This window comes from Monodelphis domestica, chromosome 6, assembly GCF_027887165.1.
Source record: "Monodelphis domestica isolate mMonDom1 chromosome 6, mMonDom1.pri, whole genome shotgun sequence".
NCBI classification, from domain to species: domain Eukaryota; kingdom Metazoa; phylum Chordata; class Mammalia; order Didelphimorphia; family Didelphidae; genus Monodelphis; species Monodelphis domestica.
The window spans coordinates 244,023,382-244,041,121 of record NC_077232.1 but is presented as its reverse complement, the minus strand read 5'-3'; the positions used below and the strand labels follow the sequence as shown (position 1 = coordinate 244,041,121).

The 17,740-nt window shown below is 33.7% G+C and overlaps 1 protein-coding gene across 1 annotated transcript in view; it reads right to left on the bottom strand.

Moving 5' to 3' along the window:
- The window catches only part of NDST4 (N-deacetylase and N-sulfotransferase 4), a 422,643-nt gene that overhangs the window by 48,367 nt on the left and 356,536 nt on the right, over window positions 1-17,740 (bottom strand). The window contains exon 8 of the mRNA XM_001362590.4: window positions 3,219-3,315. Coding sequence (XP_001362627.2) covers window positions 3,219-3,315 — 97 coding nt within the window. The remainder of the gene's footprint in view (window positions 1-3,218; window positions 3,316-17,740) is intronic.

Below are 17,740 nucleotides of genomic sequence, written 5' to 3'. Positions count from 1 at the left end.
GGGAGCTGAACATCAGTTCAGTCATTCAACGACAAACAGTTCTAATTGGACCCCTGCTGCTTCCTCTCAGCAGGGGACATCTCTCTCCTTTGCTTCACAGAGCAATATTCCCTCTCTCCCCTCAAATCCTCCATACCCTGCCACTAATCTCCCATTATCCCCAGTTTTTTCATTTCCCCCATCCTTTCCCAGTGAAATAATACAACATGCTATCTACAAGTAGAAAGAAACAGTTGGATGAAAGAGATATTTGGTAACTTATTGGCTATATGGAATGAGAGAGAGAGAGGAGCACAGAATAATGCCATAGTCATGGAGCTGGGATACTGGAGGTATATTGGTGCTTTTGAGAGAAATAAGGTAAAAATAGAAGGCAGAGTTTAAGGAAAGGATAATTAATTCAACTTGGGATATATTGAGATGAAATTATTTCCAACATATCCTATTTGAAACTTGGGTAGACTGTTGGTGATGTAAGACCACAGCTCAGGAAAGTGTCATGGGCTAGATACATAGACATGGGAGACAGTTGAATAGATATGATACTTAAAAACCTTTCCAGACCTTATGGCTCTCTTTATCTTTGCCTTGCCATACTTTGGATTCAGATTGACCTCTGGAATCACAAAAATCTTTAAATATTTTCCCAGGCTAATTGTTTTCCATTCAAGTTTCCCATATGACACTCTTGTGAATTGTTTTTCTTCTAACTCAAGTTTCAAATTTCAGACTTTATATTATTTCTTACTAAATTTCTCCTTACTGAATTTGGCCCTGATTCTGTCATCTAATCTGTTAGTTATCCCTCCAAAATTTGTGTAATCTGCAGCTTACATAAGCAGTCATCTATAATTTCATGCATAAACAATACTTAACAATTTAGGGTAAAGGATGGATTCATAACTAAACTAAACTATTTGGTCTAATTATTCAACCAATTCTAAATCCATCAAACTGTCCTATCATCTAAATTATATTATTCCATCTTGTCCACAAGATAACATGTGAGAATTTGTTAAATACATTGTTGAAATTTAGGTATATGTCTCTCAAATTCTCCTAATCTACTACTCTAGTATATATATATATATATATATATATATATATATATATATATATATATATATACACATAAAAGATAATCTGACATGATTTTTTATGAAATCATACTTTCAGTAATCATTATTCCCCTTTTTAAATTCTCAGAAAATATTACATTTATAATATGTTCTACAATATTGCCATGAATCAATCAAAAAGCAATTATCAAGTTTCTACTATGGGCCAGGAACTATGGTAACAAAGATAAAAATTAAACAATCTCTGCCTTCAAGTACTTTAGAGTTTATCTGAATGGAAGCCAAATTAACTTACTAAAGATAAACTCTCTTTAAAAGATGAAATGAGACAAAATTGGCCCATCTCTGATCCTTTCTCACTTTTCCCATTTTTCATGATTTTTCGTAGATCACTGACAAAAACTGAATAATTCCAAACATTAAAAGCCCTTGAATACAGTTCATCTGGATCTTTTAACATAAATGTTCATTGGCATCTTGGTTTCCACTTTTTATTTCTTTACTTATTTTCATTCTTTATTGATGCTATTTCTGTTCTATCCTTCTCAGTATATAGTTCATTCTTCTTGATTAGGAGGAGTCTACTATCCTCTCATTTTACAGTAGAGGAAAATTGGAGTCAAAAGTTAAATGGCATGCCTGAATTCACCCTGCCAATCAGTGACTAAGCTATTCTGATCCCCAGTACAATTCTCATGCCATTGCTATTTTCAGTCAAGTTTTCTTCTGTTTTCTAAAATAATAGTGTGAATTATTTTGTCATACCTCATGTGGACATTTTGAATGGCAATTCTTAGTCAGTCAGTCTAGTAAATGAGTAGGTCTAGTTTAGTCAAACTATAAGACATAAAGGAATTCATTTCTAAATGGCTTATAGCCTTTGTAGATGTCCTTCAGATTTCAGTTATAGTATACAATTTTTGTAAAAAGAAAGTGAAACATAATACAGAAGATTAAAAAAAATTACTTTCTTTAAAGCAGTTATTGAATCCCATAGAGACATGTTTCAATGTACTATCATCCATTCTCCCATAATTGTCTGAAATGTTTTCTCCTGCCTTGGTTTTCAAAAATTCACATTTGTTTATATATATTTCAAGGAATATTCCATCCATTTCCAGGAATGAAATGCTTATAAATTTGGGAAAAATAACAAATGACCACTTAGCCTAGGATTTATATATTTTCAATAAATATTGTTTTCAAACTGCTCAATTGACCTGAAGAGTTCTATAAAGTAAGAAAAAGGTTTTTGAAACTTAAGTGTCTCATAGATTTATTTAATTTGGATTAATATCCATACTCCCTTGTTCCATTTTTACATTGCTCCAAGACCTAGAGTTCAGAGGTAAACACAGTGAAATAATGAATTTTCAAAATGGTACATCGTTTGCAAAACACTCCTTTACTTATTCCTCTGTCAGAATTCATGATGACCTCTAGAGACAGCTGTCAGATTTCTTAGAGCAGTATAATGGCTAGAAGTGGGTATTTCATGTTTTGCTCTCTTCCAACAACAAACAACAACAAAGCAAACCACCCTGCATGATAGTTCATATTTCTCTAACTGCACAGATTGTAAATGGAAGTCTTTAAACAAAGGACTTTCAAAGGAGGGAGTGGCTTGCCAACTTTCCAGCTGTGCCCACTCCAAAAGAAAGTAGCTACTGAGGACCATGAACAAAATACAAATAAATTAGCAAATCATTTTAAAAAATCACAGGGAGAGTCTTTGATGTACACATAATAGACTGCCAATAAATTATGAAGGCATTTGGATTCAGGTGTTAATGAAATGGAAATTGATGAAAACCCATTTTTTTGAGAAGCTTGAGTGACTAATGTTTGAGGCTGTGACATAAGCCAACACACATCCATTTGTTCATTCATTCATTCATTCATTCATTCATTCATTCAACAAAAGTATAAACAGGTATTCCTTATGATTCTATGGACATTTGGTATTAAAAACAAAACAGAACAGGGTGGGGGCTATAGAGAACACAAATAAAAATGCAATTACTATCCAGCCAAGAACTTGAAGAGAAATATAAATGTTTCCTAAAGTCCCCATAAACTACATAATTATATCTATGACATATAGCAAAGACTGTGGAAATGCATGTGTCACTTTCTCACCTGTTTTCTGAGGTCCAATCACAAGAAATTTTGGTAAATGGTCACAAGTTTTGTCTCTGGACCAGATGTCCCTGTGTCTTTTATCATCACATGGATTCTGCAAGAAAAAACAACAGTCATCTTTACTGATATCTTGCTTGTCAATGTTCCTGAGTCAGTTTGTGTGTATATGTGTGTATATATGTATGTGGGATACATACATACATGTTTTTCCTAATTAAATTTTAAGATCTTTATGGGCATCTTTTAGTCACTTAATATTGTGAGGTGATTAGTTTCTTCTTTCTTTGATAGGAATTAAAATTATTAAATCTTTTACAAGTACCTTTGATAATATAAAGCAATGGGCGTAATGGAAGAGTGGCCATTTCATTTATGAATGGGCATAAACTAATTCCCTTGCTTTTTCTTGTTGGACTCTTTGATAAAGGGTATCCAATTAGAGGTATTTAGCTACTCTCCTAGAGCTACTGTTGCATCAGGGATAGGGGTGGTTCTGTGAAAAAATGACTGGTAAGAAATGCTTTACATTCAGTACATTTTAAAGGGAAACACAACTTCTTCTACTACTTTTTTCCAGATTGTATGGCTCAGAACTTCAACAATTCTCCTTTAGATTTCCTATAGAAAGGAAGAATTAATCACTATTCCCTCCTTCATTGTCCCCTTGGCTAGTTTACTTGGGTTATTCTGATTTGAGCTTCTTTCCCATACCAAATCATGGTCTTGAAAGGAGTGCTTATTTTTTTTCCCTAGCATTGGTAACCATCTCATGAGTTCAAGAGGTTCAGAGCTCATGGGTCCAAGTTCTGTTGGACAAATAGGAAGTGACGTCTGATCATCATCACTGATGATTATAGAATTCAGGATTCATTGGTGATTCTATGAACTCACATACCAGATCAATTTGATCAATTTAGCTTTAGAATCTAATCTGTCCAGGAAAAATGTCCTTTAAAGTAATATGAACATCAAAATTGCTTCATCATTCAAGATATGATCCTTGAACAATCATAAAAATGTTGAACTTTGAGTAATACAAGTACTAATGGGTATGCAAATTAAAATATTCAAAAGATCAAAGACAACGGAAGCATAAATTTAGCAGAATCTATTTGAAATTAGTGAAATTGTATGTTGTAAACAATGATTTATTGGGGTTTACAATCTTAAGAGCCTCATTCATATGAAGATACTCTCCTTAATGAAATTTATTAAATTTGATGAGTCATTTTAAAAGTCAGTTATAGTAAAAATGAAACTTGTCATAAATGGACATCATTACAAAAATACAAAAATGTTTTAGTTTCAATGAATTATGAATCTGATAGTCTAATCTATGGGAAAAAACAGGTCTTCAGAGGAGGGGATAGAGATGAATAAGGGCTGTGGGGGAGGGATATGATAGATATTTTCAAATATTTGAAGAAACAACATGTAGAAATGACATTAGACTTTTCTATTTGATAACAAAGGGCATAGACAAACACTGGTGAGTAAAAATTGCAAAATTAAATTTAGGCTTGATGTCAGAGGAAAAACAAACAAATAACACTTCCTAACAAATAGTGTTGACAGCTGTTCAAAGATGAAGCTAAAGTCCTGGAGTGGCGCTTTGTTCACTTTCATTAGAGATCTTCTAGAAGAATTTGAATGACCATTTACTTTGGCTATGCTTTTAGGGATTCTTTTTCAGGTATGGTTTGGAGTAGAAGATTTCTGAAAACCATTCCAATTCTACATTAGTCACTTAACCTCTGAATACCTAGTGCAACTGTTTAAGATTCTTAGTTGCAAAGGGAGTACCAATCTGTCTTCTCAGGGGGAATTTTCTAACTTGAGATTTCCTCAGTGATAAATGAAATCATTGCTTCAGTCTTCATCTCTAGTATGGAAGAGGCATGAAGAAAGAGAGGATTTACAAGACAAGTCAAGCATGTAAACCAAAGTAAAGGACCTGATCTGTCAATCAAGGTGAAGATTCCAAAACAGAATGTTCCCAGAAAAGGCAGTTGGAGCTGACCAGAGGAGATGAACTGAGATTTCTTCTCTGGGTTACTGATGAAGGGAGAAACTCTTCTCTGGGGTTTTTGACCAAGAAAGAGACTTACTTTTTCTGATCTAGGCAGAGAGACCTTTGGGAGGGCTTCTGGAATTAATCTGAGAAGAAATTAACTTTTGCTGGTGGTTTTGTGTAATTGGAAGAAGAAAGAAGATTTAACAGTTGTCCTCCATCTCTCTGGCTGTCTCTGAGTCACAGTTGTGACTGGACTGACATTTCCCAAAACCCTCCAATCCTCCTTATAGATTAGGGACACCCCTATCCCTCTTACCCCAATCTTCATCCTGTTGTTCCCAATAAACCCTCTTACTTGAAAAAGAAAAAGAAAGTTTTCCTCATAAATCTCACAGTCCACTCAGGGGGAAGGGGTGAAGCCAAAAAGTCTTCAAGAAGAGGGTGGTTAAGGGAGGTGAAGGAAGGGTGGAGGGTAGGAAATAGATTGATCTATTAGCCATCAGTAGTTGATCAATAGGCAACCCCAGAATACCCCAGAGTAACCCCTCTAGCAGCATTTCACTATCTCTCTCTATCTGAAGAAATACTTCTATCTCTATTATAAGTAGGCATTCACAGGTGTCCCCTAGCAGCTCTCTCTAGTCACAAGCCAGAGTATACCAGCTATTGCAACCAGAAATAGTTCCACACAGATTATCTTTCTTTATTACACTAGGAAGACATAAAACCTTGGAGCTTGGAAAATAAATTTTAATGCATGTTACCTCAGTAATTACATATTTAAAGTATTATTTCTTTTTAAATGGCACCTTTATTTTATGCAATATTTTATTATCTTCCTCTCACTGTCCACTATATTTTGAAGTTACTATATATTTTGTTTAACAAGTATCATTAAGTAATAATTATGTGCAGAATACAATTCTACCTATTAGAAAATATTTATTGTGTAGATAAAATATATACTCTGTCCTTATGGATCTTATTGTGTGATGGAGAAAATAATAGTTTCACAATTAGTTAATTTACAATTATTATTTTCTACCAAATATACTCCTTGGATGGGACCCCACCATGATCATGCTTTCAGGAAACCTCATCACCAGAAAATTCATCAACCTCTAAGGCTGCATCAGCTTTGGTCTTCATACTTCATTAGTATCCTCAGTACTTTCTGCCCCTCTCCTCTGACTGGAGGACAGGGCACAAAAAAAATCTCCTCCAAAAGATTCCATTTAAAGAAAGCTTATTGTCAGTCAATTCTTCATTTCTTACCATCAGCACTCCTTTGGCTAGACTCCATTCAGAACCCATGTAGGGTACATTCTTCACCCACTCCCCCACTCATTTTGGCTTCCTTTTGTGTGTTTCTTCCCCCCATTAGATTGTAAGCTTTTTGAGAACAGAATTTTTTCTTATTATTTATATTCTCAATGTTTTTCACAGTTCCTGGCACATAGTAGGCAACTTACTTAATATTTATTGGCTGATTGAGTTAGCAGTAATGCAAACTACTGCATAATAAATTAATTAAAGATATGTTTTGAAAAATCATGCTCTCTCAGGCTAGAAAAATAAGATTGTCCTAATAAGTTGAGAACAGGGACATCTTGACAGAGGTAGTACCATTTTTATTTGGTTAGAAGAAATTTACAAGAATTGAACAAGAAGAGGAAGAGGAAGACATTTATAGAGAACTTTTTGAGCAAAGTCTTAGAAGTAGGAAATGCCATTCATGTGGAGGGGCTGACCAAAAAAAAAAAAACTGGAAAAATCTGTTTCATTTGATATTTTAAGCATTGGTGACCTTTGAAATAATAACTTCAGTAGAATATAAAGAATAGAAGCTAGATTTCAAAGGACTGAGCAAAGATTAGGTAGTGAAGAATCATAGCATGAGATTTGGACACATTTTTCAAGAATCTGATAGCTAAGACAAGAAGGACTAGTAGCTAGAAAGGGGTAGAGGTAAAAGGAAGATTTTGTTTTGTTTGGTTCTAGTAGATTGGGGGTGGTTGTGGATCTAAACTTGATTGAAGGCTGTTGGGAATAGAACAATTGAAGTAGTCAAAATAAAAACGCATAAGAATGAGGAGATGATAAGTGGAAAAAGTGAAAGAGAAGGAGGCTGAAGGAAATTGGATGGATGATAGGATAAGATGAGCCTTTGTGAAGAACTAGGACATTATTTTTTCTATGGCCAAAGAAAAGGGAAACCAAAGAAACGGTCAACAGTTTTGAGTAATCAAGAAGAGCCAAGGGAGTTCAGATGATTTGGGTGTCAATATTAGCAAAGAAGGAGACTAAGTCATTTGCTGTGGGTTTGGGTCTTGGGAGTCCCCACTGGGAACATTTTTTCCTTCCTAACCAAGTTGATATTCAACAGGCATCTTGGTCATTCTTATGAATATCTTGACTATCCCCAAAGCCTGGGAATACTTTCTCTCTATGTTTTAGCCCCCAAACCCACCTTCCAATTCCTCCTTAGTGCTAATGCCTTCCCCCAATATTATCTTCAGTTTATCCTGTCTATATCTTATTTATACATTGTTATTTGCAGTTGTCTCATCTGTTAGCCTGTGAACTTCTTTAGTGCAAGGACTATTTTTTCTTTTCTTTGTATCTCTGGTGATTAGCAAGATTCTAAGAGCCCATTCTTTATACTTTCAAATATGTAAAGATTAATTAGACAGAATAATAATGAAAAGGCTTACAGCATTCAAAAATAGTGGGCAAAATTCATAATGTAGGTCAGCATCAATTCTCCCAGAACAGAAGTCCATTTAAAAATCTTTCCACCCACATTAAAATGTAAATTCCTTAAGAGTAGCAACTACCTCCAATAGCCTAGCCTTCAAATCTAATTTAGTCCTTTGCATATAATAATAATTTAACTTTTTCATTAATTTATTCAGATGTGCAAATTACTCCCTAAATATATCATCTAATTAGTAATGATCTCATCTGTGTAATCTAATCCAACAATATCCCATCCAATCATGTAATTTTCTTCCAGATTTCCTCACTGATGACCAATCATCTCCTCAGGTTGATTCCCATTCTCAATTTCTTCTCAAGTTACAACAAAATTAAGAATAATCTTTTGTATATGCATGGATTTCTTAGCATAGTTCCTGGAACATAGTAGACACTTAGCAAATGCTTGTTGAATTGTTTACTTATATCTTGTTCTTTGCTTGTGCTAATTTTCCAGTGGATAGCTTCTTTATACCCCAAATTTATAATTGAACTGTTAATATTTCAAGGTCCATCTCTTTAATGAAAGCTTCCTTAGTTCATCCTGCATTCATCTTTTGTTTCTCTGAACATCAAAAATATTTGTTGTTTATACAATCCATGACATCTAGCTAATCACTTGCTCCTTCATTATATGTACATTTTTCAGTTGTTCAGTTCCCCCATTAAATGTTTAGCTTCACAAATGTGGAGATATTTCATATTTCTTTTCTAGCTCCCTTAGAATAATTATTTTGCAGATGATTAAAAAATAGCTGGAGTTAAACTTTTATTTTTGCCTAATGAATCAAACAACAATTTAGTTGATCATTTTTCAGCTTGAGTAGGTCATGAAGATTATCTACTAAAACTGAAAAGCTTTATGGGTCTACATCTGTTGAAGGAGAGCTCACACAAAAAAAGTCACACATCCTGGAAATAATTAATTTGCTTGTACAACCCTTTAATTGGACATGCCAGTAGGAAGTAGGCATCTTCTATTTTCTTTTTTCCTGCTATCCATTCATACTACATGTTTCTTTATTTGGTAGTATAGCCCCTGGTTCAGCATTTTCTCCTTTAATTCTAAGTCATCGCATTTATGTGCAAGGTGAGAGTTATAAATACAAGGAACAGAAACAACCTGTCTTAGGAAATCCAGATGTCTGTAAAGCAGGCTGTGTTACTCATGCCTAAGATATTGTACTAAAATTCTTTCTTCAATGAAGAGAATCCCAGTCTAATATCACTGATCCCAAGATGCTATTCTGATTAGCATTTGCAAAAGCTTGTCCTGGGGGAACAGATCAGTAGTAATGATACTTGTTGTTAGTTTACTTTTATTAACAATCATACTGATAATATGGCTTCAGTTTCTCCCATTCATATACCATAATAAAGAAAATGGAGGGAATTGAGGGGATTTGGAGAGCAAAAAGTGGTAGTGGGAATTAAGGCAACTGAGTGAACCACACTCACTCCATATTCTGAGTCACTTCTGGAGCTAACTCAGTTCCCTTTCTATTCAATTATGTGCCTAGTCTAATTTCATTCTTGTGAGAAAACTTTATTCAGTTGTGGGAATTGGGAGAAAACTGTATTCCATTGTTTGAACCTAGCCTTACATGACTGGGAAAATGAACCACCTCTATCTGCCTTTTAGAGACCTTTAACCAAGGACTTAGTTTTATGCTGAGCAGAAGTACTCTCAGATTCTATTGCTGATGTAAGTTTTCACATAATTGTACAGTTCAAGCAACAGGTATGTCTTAACTGAAAATTAGCCCCCTACTAATTAATCAGTTATTGTTTTGATGTTCTTTTAATTACTTAGAAATACTTGGGAGGAGTGGAATACCTCTTTTTTTTTAAATTCAGGAAATTGTTCCTATTCACTCCTCACTTCATCAACTTGGAAAGTTCATAATCTTTTATTCAATTAAAAATCAGATAATCTAATGTTGTATTGTTTCATTTTAATGAATTAGCTTTATACTTAATTGTTTATAATATATAAAAGTCCATCTCTCCCTGTATTTTGGGGTCTAGCTATAAGGTGAGGAAGGGACCTGGTCCCAATTGTTGACAATTGCCATGCATGTTAACAACCCTATGTATTCAGAAGGTCAAACCTTTGTTTCTTCATCATTTCATCTTTTATCTGCCACAGTGCTCAGTTCCACTTCCATAATTTTACCAGCCTATTTCTTTTTCTATAAGCCCATACCTCCTTTGTTATGATGCTTTAGAACTTTTTTTTTTCAGGACTGATTAGGATTTCTAATTTTTGTTTTGATTGAAGGAGAAATCTCATATAGAGTAATATTCTTTACGTTAAACATATTACATTTCTTTTATATTTGTTTTAAGTATTTGATTTTCCTACCTGGGCTTATATTTCTCTGCCATTTGAAACAAGTAAGCTTCTTTGTTTGTTTATATGCTGCAGATTTTTAATGATGACTGTAAAGTTCAAAATGACTTCATAATAAAAAATATATATTTGGTCTTGGAAATGATTTTTGCCTGTTGAGTCCTTTTCAATTTTTTCTTCATCTTTAGGCTCCTAGATTATACTGAAGAACCAATGACTACAACATTACTATTTTATTATTTATTTTTTATTTTTATTATTATATATTTTATATATATAATTTTATTATTAATGTTCTTCAACATTAAGGGAGATCAGGATTTAGTAAAAGGTCAGCAATTTGCTTAAGGGAACTTGCAGCCAATTTGGATACACATAGTTCTGCACTTAGGCAGGTAAAGGTGATGCAGGTAGTTACTGAATTTGGAAAGACTGAGGGAACAGATGGTTTTTTAGGTTCTTTAAAGGAGAAGAGCCAGGTGGGCAGATGCTTTGCAAAGAAGATGAGTAAGAGCTAGGGAAGGAAGCCTGGCTCTTATTGGATCACATGCAGGCTGAGAGGAGATATAGCCTAGAGAAATGCATTCCCTACTAAATCAACATCATAGAATCAATTATGCTGGAAACCCTGACCTTTAGTAAAATGGATACTCATGTTGTTTACTCAAAATCATGTTCTTGATGAATAGATGAAAGTAATTTATCATCAGTTTTATCTAATTAAAAAGTTAACCTAAGCCAATGTTCCTTTTATATTTTCCTATTAAAATTTTGCCTTCTCTTATCCCTTTTACAATCCTCCACTGTCTGGCACTATGAGTGATAAAACAAAGATTTATAGTATCCACCCAGATCATGTGACTATTCCCAAATCAGTAAGAAATATCAAAGCACTAATAGTGGCAACTTATTAAGTTTCTGATGGTTAGCAAAGAGTATTACTTTGTTAATATTTTAAAATATAAATGTATTTCAAAGCTCATTGATTTGCTCTTTCCTCCCTTCTACTACTTGAATTTAGTTTCCACAGTAGTATACTCGGAAAGAGTATATTTGAATTTTTTCCCCCGTTTAATTGAGTTATGACAGAAGAGAGTAGAAGGTTCCCTTGGTAAAATCCTAGTTAGACTGGATAATCTCTCAGGTACCTTTCAAATTCTCAAATTCTACGGTTCAGTATGATTTGAAAATTCCCACTATATACTGTGAGTCACCTTGCATATGAAAACATTTTTATTTCTTCTCCACTGAAGTATCCTGAAGTCTACTCCTGACTCACAGCAGGAGAAATGTTATTAAGTAGGAATGCTTCTTGTTCGTGTCCTCCCATGTCCCTCAATACCATTGTTCCTTCATCTTCTCTCAGAAATCTTTTTTGAAGTCCATATAATCTGTTTATACCACTTAATTTCGGACATCATTGTCAGAAAATATCCAGAATACTCTAATGGCTTCAAAACCTGGTCTCCGGTCTTTCTCTTCAACCTTAACTCTTGCTATCATTCTTAGTGACTATAAACAAAGATTCTTAGGTCCTTGATCTCTAATTCCTCTTAAGTATTAAGAACCATAAACATAGTTACATATTCATCCTATCATACTGTTTGTTATATTCTCATTTCCTTGATCCCTCCCTCTCTTTCCCCAATTTGCCAACCTATTTCATTTCTCTTCTGACTGCATGATCAACCATTTCAGTGCCCTAAAAAATATCCTACATCTTAAATTTTCAAAGTTCTCAAACGTTTCCACTGATAAAATCCTTCAATTTAAACAAAAACACTGAGAGAATCCATATAAGGTGCATTTTAAAAAGATGAAACTATTATCCATTCTGCTGTTAAAATGATATTCCAAAAGCATAAGTATGATCAAATCACCCCAGTTCAAAAAAATGTGTCTCACTCTTTCCCACTAGTATAAAATGAAATTTTCTAAATTTAGAATGATAAGTCTTTACATCTTGATTTGACATATTTTCAGATTAATGTCATAGCATTCTCCGTGGCATACTCAGTTGTAGACAAACTGGCCTAAAGATGCCCATCATAACATTCATCTCCTGCCTCACCTTCTGTATCTTGGAATCTCTAGTTCCAACCAAGACTCTCCTTGTGTGTCATCTCTTTTATGAGACCTTTCCATATGATTCCCTTTTCCCCTGCCCCAATTATCCTTAACCTCTTTTGCCCTCGTAGGTCCAATTTCTTGTAGCTAGTATCTGTGATACCTTACACATTTCTTCTTGCCCTTTCCAGTTATCTAAAGATTAACCACCATCTTCTCAGGCCCACCTATTCCTTGGAATCTTCCTTGATTTTACCAGTTTTTAGTGGTCAAGGAGTGTGGTTTCCAAACTTTTGAGAATAACCTTAATACAGATTATAGTATTAGTATTCATTGATTAAGCAAATATTATATATAATGAATAAAAGCTATTGGGAAATGCTTTTAAATGATATATTTTTATTTCAACAGTATCCACATAACTGGAAATGTAGTAGTAATTACCTGGATGACCTTAGTAAGTCGTGTAACTCCTATATCTCATTTCTTCTTTTTTTAAAATGGAGTGATTGGATTGGATGAGTTATGAGATGCCTTCAAGTTTATTCAGCTTACTGAATATTATTATATGACATCATGTTATGAATTTATTAAAATTATATATATTATTTATGGATTTATACATAATTATAAAATTATATAGAAATTTCTAACCATCTTAAAATAACTTTTTAAAAATTAAGTTTATTTATTTATTTAATTAAGTTAGAATATTTTCCCCATGATTACATGATTCATTTTCTTTCCCTTTCCTACTCCAACCCTCTCTCATAGCCAAAGAGCAATTCCATTGGATTTTACATATATCTTTGATCAAGACCTATTTCCATATAATTAATATTTGCAATAGAGTGATCATTTAGAGTCTACAACCCCTATCATACCTCCATCGAATCATGTGATCAAGCAATTGTTTCTCTTCTGTATTTTTCCTCCCACAGTTCTTTTGCTGGATGTGGATAGCATTCTTTCTCATAAGTCCCTCAGAATTGTCCTGGATCATTGCATTGCTGCTAGTAGAGAAGTCCATTACATTTGATTGTGCCATAGTGTATCGGTCTCTGTGTACAATGTTCTCCTGGTTATGCTCCTTTCACTCTGCATCAATTCCTGGAGGTTGTTCCAGTTCACATGGAATTCCTCCAGTTCATTATTATTTTTAGCACAATAGTATTCCATTACCAACAGATACCACAATTTGTTCAGCCATTCCTTAATCAATGGGCATCCCCTCATTTTCCATTTTTTTTTGCTACCACAAAGGGCATGGCTATGAATATTTTTGTACAAGTCTTTTCCCTTATGATCTCTTTGGGGTACAAACCCAGCAGTGCTATAGCTGGATCAAAGGGCAGGCAGTCTTTTAAAGTCCTTTGGGCATAATTCCAAATTGACTTCCAGAATGATTGGAAAAATTCACAACTTCACCAACAATGCATTAGTGTCCCAATTTTGCCATCTCCCATCCAACATTTATTACTTCCCTTTGCTCTCAAATTATTCAATCTGCTAGGTGTGAGGTGGTATCTCAGAGGTGTTTTGATTTGATTTTATGTAATTATAAGTTATTTAGAACACTTTTTCACATGATTATTGATGATTTTGATGTCTTTATCTGAAAATTGCCTTTTCATGTCCCTTGCTCATTTATCAATTGGGGCATGGCTTCATTTTCTGTTTAATTGATTTAGCTTCTTACAAATTTGAACAATTAGACCTTTGTCAGAGGATTTTGTTCTAAAGATTTTCCCCAAATTTGTTGCATTCCTTCTAATTTTGGTTGCATTGGTTTTGTTTGTACAAAACATTGTAATTTAATGTAATCAAAATTATTCATTTTACATTTTGTAATATTCTCTATCTCCTGATTGGTCTTAAAATCTTTTCTGGTTAATTATGTGGATAGTTTTCCTAATATTAAACCATCCTTGCAGTCCTGGTATAAATCCCATATGATCATAGTGAATAATCTTCAGGATGACTGTCTGGAATTTTTTTGCTAGTATTCTATTTAAGATTTTTTCATCTATGTTCATTAAGATTTTTCTGTAGTTTTCTTTCTCTGTTTTTAGTCTACTTGGTTTTGGGATCAGTACCATATTTGTGTCATAAAAGGAATTTAGTAAAACTCCTTTGCTTATTTTGTCAAATAGTTTGGATAATATTGGGATTAGTTTTTCTTTAAATGTTTGATAGAATTCACTTGTGAATCCATCTGGCCCTGGGAGTTTTATTCTTAGGGAGTTCTTTGATGGTTTGCTCAATTTCTTTTTCAGAGATGGGATTGTTTACTTATTCTATTTCCTCTTCTGTTAATCTAGGCAACTTATATTTTTTTGTAAATATTCATCCATATCACCTAGATTGTCATATTTATTGGCATATAATTGAGCAAAATAGTTCTTAATAATTATCTTAATTTCCTCTTCATTAGAGGCAAGATTGCCCTTTTCATCTGTGATACTGTTAAATTGGTTTTCTTCTTTCTTTTTTATTAGATTAACCAGTACTTTATTATTTTTCTAAAGGACCAGCTCCTAGTCTTATTTATTAGTTCAATAGTTCTTTTGCTTTCAATTTTATTAATTTCTGCTTTGATTTTTCTGATTTCTAATTCAATGTTTATTTGGAGATTTAAAATTTGTTATCTTTCTAGTTTTTTTTTACTTTGCACACCCAATTCATTGACCTCTTCCCTCTCTAATTTGTTGATATATGCACTCAGTGATATAAATTTTTTACTGAGTACTGCTTTGGCTGCATCCCATAGATTTTGATAATTTTTTCCTCATTGTTATTTTCTTCAATTAAATCAGTAATTGTTTCTTTGATTTGTTCTTTGAGCAACAAGTTTTAAAGAATTAGATTATTTTCCAATTAGTTTTAAATCTGCTTTTCCACAAGCCCTCATTGATTATGATTTTTATTGCATTATGGTTTGAAAAAAGTTGCATTTATTATTTTTGCTTTCTTACATTTTCTTGTAATGTTTTTAATGCCTAGTACATGGTCAATCGGTATATGTGCCATGTGCTGCTGAAAAGAAGGTATATGCTTTTTTGTTCCTATTTTTTTCTTCAAATATCTACTAGCTCTAAATTTTTTTCTAACATTTCACTCACTTCCATTACTTCTTTCTTATTTATTTATTTACTTTTGGTTTGATTTATCTATTTCTGATAGAGGAAGGTTATGGTCCCCCATTAATATGGTTTTGCTATATATTTCCTCCTAAATGTCCTTTAGTTTCTCCTTTAGAAATCTAGTTGCTGTACCATTTTGTGCATATATATTGAGTATTGATATTTCTTCATTATTTATACTGCCTTTCATCAAGATCTAATTACCTTCCTTATCTCTTTTAATGAGATCTATTTTTTGCTTTATTTTTGTTAGAGATCATTACTGATACTCCTGCCTTCTTGGTCTCAGTTGCAGTCCAGTAATTCTGCTACACCCTCTTACCTTTACCCAGTGTATATCTACCTGCCTCAAGTGTGTTTCTTGTAGACAAATATAGTTTGATGCTGGTTTTTAATCCATTCTGCTATCTGCTTCCTTTTTATTGGTGAGTTCACCCCATTCACATTCACAGTTATGATTATTGTTTGTGTATTTCCCTCCATTTTAACATCCTCCTTAGGTTATGCCTTGTATCTTATCCTTCTTATTCTCCCCTCCAACCTTTCACTTTTAGTCAGTTTCCTCCCTAGCCCCTCCCTAATGTTACTATCCTTCCCAGCACTTGCCCTCTTGTTGATCTGACTCTTACTTTAGTGTCTTTTAAACTACCCCCACACCCTCTACCTCCCTTGTATTACTTCCCTTCCCCACTAACCCATTTGTTATCCTTCTACTTCTCTATAGGGCTTGATACAATTCTCTGCACCAATGGTTCTGATTGTTCTTCACTCTTTGAGTCAATTTCATTGCTTGTAAGAATTAAATATTACCTATCTCCAACTGCTTTCATTCCCCCCACCATGTGCTGCTTTCTGAAATACAAATTTACAGCATTTTGTCTCTTTCCCATTTCTTAGTATTATCCTCTTTTTTACCCCTAGTTATTTGACATTTCAATTTATACAGTTTTTCACTATTCCCTCTAAGTACACTTCTTTTAGCTACTCGGATGATTATAACAATTTCTAAGAGTTATCTTTTCTTAGAGGAATATAAATCATTTAAACTTATGAGGTCCCTTAAAAAAGGGTTCCCCACCCCCCTTTCTTAATTACCTTTTGATGATTCTCTTGAGTTCTGTGTTTTGGCATCAAATGTTTATGTCTGGTCTTTTCTTTATGAATGCTTGGAAGTCTTCTATGTTATTAAATGATCATACTTTCCCATGCAAGAATATAGTCAGTCTTGCTTGGTAATTGATTCTTGGTTGTAGACCCAGTTCCTTTGATTTCCAGAATATCATAGTACATGCCTTCCAGTCCTTCTGTGTGGATGCAGCCAGGTGTGTTACTCTAACTGTGGTTCCATGAGATCTGAATGGTTTCTTCTTTATAGCGTGTAGTATCTTTTCCTTGGTCTGGTAGTTCTTGAATTTGGCCTTAACATTCCTGGGTATTGTCAATTGGGAATTAAATGCAGGAGGTGATCTGTGAATTCTTTCAATCTCCACTTTTCCCTCTTGTTTGTGAATGTCAGCAAAATTTCTTTGGATAATTTCCTGTAGTATGATGTCCAGGATTTTTCTTTTGTCATGATCTTCTGAGAGTCTAATAATTCTTAAATTGTCTCTACTAGATCTATTTTCCAGATCTATAGTTTTATCAATGAGGTAAATTCATATTTACCTCAACCTTTTTTATTCTTTTCATTTTATTTTATAGATTCTTGCTTCCTTGTAAAGTCATTTGCTTCTAATTGTTGGATTCTAATTTTTAAAGACTGAATTTCATTCCAGGATTTTTGGTTGTCCTCCTTCTGGTCTGATTTTCTTTGTGGATCATCTTTCACCTTCTTTGGCTCATTTTCGAGCCAGTCAATTCCTGCTTTCAAGACACTATTTTCTTATTTTAGTTCATGTGCTTCTATTTCCAGATGACTTATTTTGCTTTTTAAGTTCTTTTCCCAATTGTCTTCAGCCTCTCTTAATGTTTTTTTTTTCATTGTGTTTTGAGTTCTTCCAAAGTCAGCATCCAATTCTCTGGAATTTCTGTGTTTTTGCTTGGTGTTCCTTGATCCTCCTCTGTTCCATTTGCTCTTTGTTTATTATGTGGATAGAAGCTGTCTATTGTAATTTCTTTTTCTGTTCTTTACTCACATTTTTTCCTTCTCTCCCCCTCCCCCATTTGGCTGTAATCTTGCTCTTCT